Source organism: Lactuca virosa, chromosome 2, assembly GCF_052849685.1.
Source record: "Lactuca virosa cultivar CGN04683 chromosome 2, Lactuca_virosa_CGN04683_v6, whole genome shotgun sequence".
Taxonomy (NCBI): Eukaryota; Viridiplantae; Streptophyta; class Magnoliopsida; order Asterales; family Asteraceae; genus Lactuca; species Lactuca virosa.
Genome location: NC_136427.1, coordinates 179,339,115 through 179,347,743, shown reverse-complemented (window position 1 = coordinate 179,347,743; position 8,629 = coordinate 179,339,115). Strand labels below are relative to the sequence as shown.

Here is an 8,629-nt window from a genome sequence, read left to right as displayed (position 1 = left end):
AATTATTAAGGACACAATATTATTTTTATGTTAAAAAAGAAATTATGTAAGTTTTAAACAAACGAGGCATGATCCGAGTTAATTTTTAAAAATAAAGACTGGATGAATCTTTTAACAGCTGTAGGAAGACCGATTCATATAATTTACTCAAAATAGAAAAAGAGGTGAAATAAAAGTTTTGTCACTATAATAAAAACATAAGTAATAGAATCCGAAATTTTTATAACTAGCCAAAAAAATAACCAAATATTCAGACAAAATTTAATAAAATTTAAATAATTCATTAATAAACGTTATTTAATTTTCATTTCAATTCTTCCAAATAGTTTTGCTTTGAACTCGATGAACTATTACCATATCCTCCTCGTCTGTAAACCCCTTTTTTCCATTAAACCCTGTTGACATCAGTCTCGACAAAATCCGGGTTACTCTTGAATTCGCTGTGGCAATGTCAACAAGCGGATGCTTCATCAGACCCACAATCGGAACAACATCATCTTCTCCATTTCCAAAACGTTCGCTCAATCTCAAATCCTTCAAACTACGTGCTTGTTTGATTGAATACCCACTAGCTAGCAAAATCATTGTAAGAAGTAAGTCGCATCTGCTCAATCTCTAGACAAATATATGTACAATTGTGTATCGATATTTGAATCTATGTGCACAATTCACATGTTAACTATCAATTCTTCGATAAACTTCTTAATTTACAATGATGCTATTCAAAATAACTACTGTTACATCAGAAAATTTGCAAATTCAAAGCACCATCGATCCAGAAATTAATAAAAATTAGGTTAACATGAAATTCGTTCTGTCACCATATCTAATATTAGATTTTGGATTCATTCTATGCGAGTGAATCAGCTAGATATATGTATATTCTAACTTTCCGATTTGAATCATAGATTTATCGTACTCTACAAGTGAAAGCTGTTTAAAGGAACAATTTTCAAATTTTGGGGAAATAGCTGAAGGTATATGCTTATGGTAGTATCTGATTGAAGTAATTCGTTTCGAATCTTTCAAAATCAAAAGTCAACTCTTTTTGTATGATCTTGAATTGTGTGTAGTTAAGCTTATTAAGGATGGAAATACAAAGAAATCAAAAGGGTATGCGTTTGTTCAATATACGAATCAAGAAGATGCCATGAGTGCCCTAGAAACCATGGATGATAAGGTTTTTCCTTTACTTTTGATTTAACATAATTTTTAAGATAATTAAATTTAAAATCCTTTTTCTTGAGTGAAATTATAATAAAAACATTCATAAATTGACTTGTTTTTGCAGCATCTTGATGGAAGGGTAATATTGGTGGAATTGGCGAAACCTATGAAGGGCAGACAGCTTGGCTACCCCAAAACTTCTGGACCGCCTCCGGAATCACCAATTCCGGCTCAATCGGAATCAGAATCGGAATACTAACGGCCATGGAATTAGAAAGTTTATTGGATTCAAAATCATATGTGATTAATAATTTGATACTGCAAAAAAGTTTATTGGATTCAAAAACATGAAATTAGAATATTCAACAAAATCCTAAACCCCAAATTTGCAAAATAACCATATTATTATATATACTAGAGTAATTTACACTAATGGTCCCTGTGGTTTGGGGTAATTTATGCGTTTGGCCCCTAATTGTTTTTTTTTTTAACTTGGAAGGCGATTATATGTTTTTGTTGCGCGTTTGGTCTCTGTTTGTCCTAAAAAGACTATCATGCCCTTATTAATTTCTTTATAATTACAATTGAGAAACAAGTAGTATATTTTTAGGTTTGGCCACAACAGTTTTATATGTTGGTAGGTTTAATTTCTATGTAGAAAATAAATTATAAAAGTTATTATTATAAATTTACAGAAAATGTCCATATGCATAATTGTTTTTATAAAAACGGTACATGTGTTTAAAACTTTCATATGTTGGCAGGTTTGATACCTATATAGAAAAAAAAACTACATAATTTACAGAAAAGTACATGTGCCGATTTCTTTTTACACAAAAAGTCCATATATTTAAAAAAAATACAAAATAGTCCTTACCTAATAGAAAATTACAGATTATACCTCAATATCACCCTAGTTTTAACAATATAAGGTGTTGATAAAACTATAATAAAGCAAAATATATACAATTTCACCATGTATATATATAACTAAACAAACAAGCCAATAGTTCATGGCCTTAAAACAGTTTCACACACATTCAAAACCTGTCCCACACAGAAACTTCATATTCATATTTTTCATTATTACATAAACTTATATATATTTTCTTAATAAAAAAAGAAAAAAGAAAAAACCTACATCATGAATAGTCAATAACACCATGTGATATGAGCTACTTTACATATAACAAATCAACTTGACTGTTTTGCCCCTTCAACTTCAACTTCACCTCCATCTGAATACACTTCTTCTTCAGTGCTATAATCGTAATAATACTCTTCTTCATCTTCTTCATCTTCCTCATCTTTCTCATATGTCAGTTCCCCTGCATTTCCCTTGTTTTTCAACTGTTCTTGAATCCGATCTCTTATTGCTGTCCCCTATATTTTATTATTATTATTATTATTTAATTATATTATAAATAAATAAAAAAGATTTCATTTTTTTACAAAAATCTCACCATTTTATGGCAACCTTCTTCAAACATTTCAAGAAATCCAGCAACCAAACGATCAGCATTCTCCACCCACAGATTATGATTCATTCCTGCAGTTTTTGCTACTATGTGGATCTGCAATAAATAGCAACCTACTTTCATTTATTTCTATATTATATTTAATTTTTTTTTTTTTCTATTTACAGCATTGTGCTTCCAATTATTTTCCACATTGTACTTTTGAAAAATCTAACAAATTATAGCACTGTACTTTTAAAAAAAAAAAAAGATCTAAGTAGGACATTTTAAAAAAAGTTGAGGGCTTTTTTGTAAAAAAAGTAAAAATCTGAGGGGTTTTTTCGGAAAAAAAAAGTTGAGGGTTTTTCCAGAAAGAATGTCCAAAACCGGAAATTACAAGCTAAAAGGGCCTAATCGGAAAAAATGGAAAAATGCAAGGTCTTTTTTAAGAAAAAAAATAAAGTTGAGGTTTAATCTGGAAAAAGACTCAAAATATAAGGTCTTTTATGACATTAACCCATTTTTGTTTCAATGTAGAATGTTATAATATGAAAAAATTAAAGTATAAAAAAACATATAAATGAAATTACATTGCTATTTTCTTGCATTTTACCCTAATAAAAACTTTAAATTGCAAGAAATAGCAAAATGTAGTTTCATTTAATTGTTTAATTTATTTACAGCATTCTACTTTTAATTTTTTTTTTATCAATGTACTTTGAAAATTGTAGACAATTAGAACACTGTACTTTCAATTTTTTTTTCTTATTAATGATACATTGAAAAAAAACTACTCAATTATAGAAATGGAAAGTTGTATTTCAATTTTTCAAAATACAATGTTGTAACAGGAAAAAAAAATGAAAGTAGAATGATATAATAAATAAATAAATAAATCTAAAAAATGTCAAAACAAGAGAACACAAACACACCTTCTCTTCCACCTTTTCTTGTTGCTTCTTTACTTTTTCATGGAGTTTCCTTAAACTCATGTTAACTCTCAACCTCTTTTCCTGTTACACATTAAAACTTATATATCAACATAAAACAATAAATATATATATATATATATATATATATATATATATATATATATATAATTTCAAAAATTCAAGGGTGAATTAAAAAAAAAATACCTTCACATAACTGACACCAAGGTCTTTTCTTGAGTATCCTCTATCCAAATTTCTCATCACATAATTATTATAATCTTTCACAATTCTCATGATTATATCTGATGTTGAAATTCCTTCTGTTCTTTTTGTTTCCTTAAATCTTCCAATTGATTTGACCTAAAGAAAACAATTTTTATTTTTATTTATAATCAATAAATTCCACATGTAACCAACAGTTTATAAATAAAGATTAAGCCTTTCCACTTGTTTTGTGTCATTTTATATAAAAATTTGAACTTACAAATTCATAAACATCGTTTCCTGCTCCACTTGCATCAGCGTAACTGAAAATTTATGAAAGCAAAAACAATTAACACATCACATATACATAAAAATAAAAACAATTAAACTCATTTTCTGGTATTTTTCTTAAAACAATTACAAGATTCAATATTATTGGCATATGTTTTTCTTAAAGAATCACATGTCCTATATTGTACTTTAGAATTCTCTTCACATGCATAACATGCTTATGTTTCAAGATTAAGGAATCACATCTAATTAGGGACACAATTTTAAAGAGAAATAGAGATTTTTGTGAACTTTTTCATCATGTATGATGTACCCCTTCAAGATAAAGAACACCAATGGGGTTTTGAAGAACAAATTGAATAAAAAGTTTAGGGTAAGTTGACCTTACGGAAGAGAGTCATGAGCCACATAGTCAATCTTATGTTTATCTATAAATTCCTGATTCATAACCCAAGGAGCATCTGGGATAACTTCATCAACCCACCTGCATACAATAAAAAAAGGATCTTTCATCTTTCATCTTTCATCTTTCAAAGTTCAAACCAAATTCATCACTAATTAATAAACGATCAGGATTTTTAGTGAGTAGATTAGGATTAGATCAAACATACTTGCAATGGCGAAGAGATTCATATCGCTCTTTGTCAGTCATGACTGTTTTGCCCTTTAGGCTGTGGGTGACCTCATCATTACAGCATCCAACCAACAGATAAGTATTTGGAAACCTAATTTGAGCGTCACAGAAACATTAAAGTTAGACAATCGATCATTAACCCTATGAATGCATTAGTGATGTACATGGAGATCTCCTATATTTAGTTCTACTTGACTCAAGCAGTGTTTTGAACAACTCAATTGAGTTCATGATTATCAATTCCATGTTTCGTGTTAACTTGTTCGGAATCAGCCATGGATTAAAACTTCCCGATTTATCCCAATTTAGGGCCACTATATCCACACAACGCCAATGAAAGGCCATAATCGAAGTAAAATAATAATTGAAATCCCCTGAAGAAAAACTAATACCGGATCGCATGAAATCAAACCATCACACGATTCCGTTAAGAAACAAAACATGCAATCAAATTCATCGACAATTAGGAAAGGGTAACTGATAATCTTACGATTTCTTGGCTTGTTCAAGGGAACGAGCATGACCGAAGTGGAAGAGATCGTATATGCCGTCAGCGTAGACACGAACGGGTCTGTCTGTGGGAGGATCGAGCATCCAAATAGTCTTTTTATGGACCTTATTCTTCTGTTCATCATCCTCCATTCTACCTTTCTCCTTTCTCTCCTATAGGATCGCCTTCCCTATCGGTTTCAGACAGATTTGGGGAATCGGAGATGCGTTGTAATGGAAATCAAGAGCCTGCAACTTCTTCTGGGGTTGAATTTATATATACACAAACATGTCCGTGGATCTGTTTCTTCTACATCATGCTAAATCTATGGGCATGGTAAATTTTAATTATAGATCTATAAATAATATTTAATGATTTTTTTTTCTAAGTTATTAAACTAGCCAAAAATCTTTAGTTATTTTTAACTAAAAAAGATTTTTTTTCATTAAAATTGCAACTGATTAATGTTGTCAACAAAGTTACCTGTGATATTAGCTTAGTGGGCTATGAAATCGGCCCAATAATAAGTAGGTATAAAAAATCATCAATTTTCAGATATTTTTTCTAAGAAATTGCAAATGGCTAAGAGCCACGTACATTTTTCTTGTGCTTCACCTGAGATTTGCTACTTTTTTTTAATGTTCCTAGTAAAACATGTCATTTTGACTACAATTATGTAATTTTATTACAATTTTATAAATTTTGACTACGATTTATGACATGTTGACTATGATTTCATATATTTTTCATTAGTCTTTATATAAAATGTAAAGAATAAAAATTATTACCCACAACATCAATATCAATGTTTTTCTCAATGTATTTTTAACTATATTTGAACTAAAATAATATGCGTTCTAGTAAATATTTAGTTGTGGTTGTAATTGGTGAAAATGAGAGATTTGTTGATTATCAACTAAGATGTGTTTAGCATTCATTGGGGGATATGGTAGAATGTTGAATTTCGGAGTGAGATATTCGAAGAATATTAATTAAATTGAATTTTTGTGCTTGGTGAAAAATAAGACTGATTCTGTTTGATATGTTAATTTACCTTTCAAACAATTAGAGGTCCATCAAATCGATACAAACATAAATCTGCACAAGGAAATAATGATCATACATAATTTATGGATTATAATTTTTTTTTTATGAAATGATTATTTTAAAATAAATTGTATTTTTTATGCAATAATTATTTTAAAATAAATAACAAAACCATGTACCGATACCAAAACCTCTCCTAGAGGTTCCAAGATCAATTATGAAAAATATAAGAACCAACGTGATCAGTTTCAGTTCCGGTTCCACCAGTTGAAGCACAACCGTTTCCAATTAAATTAGTCGGGTACTGCGTATGTTCACCACTAGTATTTATGCCAACCATAATAACAATTTATATAATTTTGTCTATATAATATGAAAGCTCTTCTGATATAGTTTTAAAAATCCATGAATGTCATATTTAAAACAAAAAAGATAACTCTAGTTTTTATTAGCGCAACAATCAAAATTAGTAATAGCAATAACGGTGTCTAATTTACTTCAAGTCCAAGTAACTCAACTTTGGCAACAGTAGTAATAGCTTCATTGTTGGACGCCTAGGCCATTTTTAAAAAAAAAATCAAGGCTTTGAAGCAGCAATAGTGAAGAAACTCTAGGCTTTGAGATAGAAACACTATAACTTTAAGTAGCATCAGGCTACAACCTAATGTCTGCAATGATTTTGCTCAGATCGACCATAACAACCAACATCTACATATACATATACGTAAGTGGAGGCACATATAAGGTTCCGTTAATTGCCAACATTAATGTCCCTTGGCCTTTTTGGCTAACATTGATTGTTTTAACGACTTAGATATTCTCACATTTATTGGTGAACAAGCCTATAATCTAAAACTGCGTTCTAAGAAATATTGGCCCTCTTCATGACTTCTTTAGTAGGATATGTTTTAGCCATTGCTTTACAGTTTTAAAGAAAATGAGAAACGACCTGTGATACGGAGACGAGTGGTAAATTATTCGGTGATAGAAAAGTTACATTTTTATAATGGGATTAATGCATTTTCTTCATAGAGATGTTTTCCCTTATTGTTGGACATGTTTATATTGTTTCCTTTTCAGGATGTGAGTTGTAAATATATAAATACTCCATATCACCGGCCGTTTTCACGTTTTCATTAGAATTGTTAGAGGATGTTATGTTGCACGGTAACAAATTTAGATCCTGCTAAAAAAATTCATGAAGAGGGCCTAATATTTCTTAGAACATAATGGTTTTCAAACCGGTTTGATCGTCTATCCAACAATCATTGTTGACCAAAAAGGCCAAGGGACATTAATGTTGGCTATTAGCATAGCCTTATATGTGCCTCCACTTAGGTAATGGTGATATATTATCATGTTTTGGTGGTCTGTTAGTTGCTATGGTCAATTTGAGAAGAATCATTACAGACATAGGATTGCGGCCCGATGCCACCGAACGCTCTGTTGTTGTTTCTACCTTAAAGTCTAGAGTTTCTCCGTTATTGCTGCTTCAAATCCTCACATTTCTTGTAAAAAATGGCATATGCGTCCAACCATTAAGCTATTATCAAGATTACCAAAGTTGAATGACTTGTTCTTGATGTAGACCAGACACCGTTATTATTGATTTTGATTGTTGGGCTAATGAAAACTATGACTTATCTTTTTTGTTTTTATATATAACATCCATGGTTTTTTTTAAGACTATATTAAAAGAGCTTTCATACTAGACAGACAATATTACATAAATGGTTCTAGTGGTTTGGAAAAAAATACTAGGAGTGAACATACACGGGTACCCGATTAATTTGACCGGAGCCGGTGGTGCTTGTAATGATGGAAACGGAACTGGTCACATTGGTTCTTAATTGTTTAGAATCGATCCCGTAACCTCTGGACCTGGTAGCCTATTTTGTTATTTATTTTAAAATAATCATTTCATTTAAAAAAATACAATCCATAAATTATGCATGGGCATTATTTTGTTGTGCACTTTTATGTTCGTATCTATTAGAATATGGATCATTAATTGTTCGTGCGTTTTTTATGCATTTATCCAAACGAGTGTATTATTTAAAAGATAATCCTTCATAATAAATGAAAATAATTTTGTCACATGTCACTCTCTCATTTTATTTGACACATGTCATTTTTTGGTATTTTTGAATAAATGTTTTTTCCATTTGTCATTTTCTCATTTTTTTTTATCTTTTCTTAATTAACACATCATATTTACACTTCAATTAATAATTGTTTAATTGAAAATAACCAATAATTACAATATTACTCATAGTATTTAATATGTTTCCTTTTAAAACCAAATTTTAAAATTTAAATTTCAAATCTAAAATTTCAAATTTAAATAAATTTTTGTTTAAACATTTATATTTAATTCTTTTTGTATTATATAACCCGTATAACATAT

General features: G+C 29.7%; 2 protein-coding genes across 2 annotated transcripts; one reads left to right on the top strand and one right to left on the bottom strand.

Annotated features, from left to right (window-relative positions):
* Window positions 1–328: 328 nt before the first annotated feature.
* Window positions 329–1,600, top strand: LOC145156644 (RNA-binding (RRM/RBD/RNP motifs) family protein). Its single transcript, XM_079075932.1, has 4 exons — window positions 329–593; window positions 909–977; window positions 1,074–1,180; window positions 1,292–1,600. The coding sequence occupies exons 1-4, from the start codon at window positions 449–451 to the stop codon at window positions 1,424–1,426; spliced, it is 456 nt and encodes a 151-aa protein (XP_078932058.1). The 5' UTR covers window positions 329–448; the 3' UTR covers window positions 1,427–1,600.
* Window positions 1,601–2,129: 529 nt separating this feature from the next.
* On the bottom strand, window positions 2,130–5,503 carry LOC145159792 (choline-phosphate cytidylyltransferase 2-like). Its single transcript, XM_079078826.1, has 8 exons — window positions 5,176–5,503; window positions 4,663–4,776; window positions 4,440–4,535; window positions 4,041–4,083; window positions 3,761–3,916; window positions 3,557–3,637; window positions 2,631–2,741; window positions 2,130–2,550 (listed from the first exon to the last, which is right to left on the bottom strand). Exons 1-8 carry the CDS (start codon window positions 5,325–5,327, stop codon window positions 2,362–2,364), a joined length of 942 nt encoding a protein of 313 aa, XP_078934952.1. The 5' UTR covers window positions 5,328–5,503; the 3' UTR covers window positions 2,130–2,361.
* Between the last annotated feature and the right edge of the window lie 3,126 nt (window positions 5,504–8,629).

Excerpts from the sequence above, each read along its gene's own strand:
- LOC145159792 (XM_079078826.1), bottom strand. The coding sequence starts at position 5,327 with ATGGAGGATGATGAACAGAAGAATAAGGTCCATAAAAAGACTATTTGG. Across the intron at positions 4,084-4,439 it reads GTGGCTCATGACTCTCTTCC|TTACGCTGATGCAAGTGGAG; the intron begins GTAAGGTCAACT and ends ATAAATTTTCAG. Across the intron at positions 3,638-3,760 it reads TTGGTGTCAGTTATGTGAAG|GAAAAGAGGTTGAGAGTTAA; the intron begins GTATTTTTTTTT and ends AATGTGTAACAG.
- LOC145156644 (XM_079075932.1), top strand. The coding sequence starts at position 449 with ATGTCAACAAGCGGATGCTTCATCAGACCCACAATCGGAACAACATCA. Across the intron at positions 594-908 it reads TAGCAAAATCATTGTAAGAA|ATTTATCGTACTCTACAAGT; the intron begins GTAAGTCGCATC and ends TTTGAATCATAG. Across the intron at positions 1,181-1,291 it reads TAGAAACCATGGATGATAAG|CATCTTGATGGAAGGGTAAT; the intron begins GTTTTTCCTTTA and ends TTGTTTTTGCAG.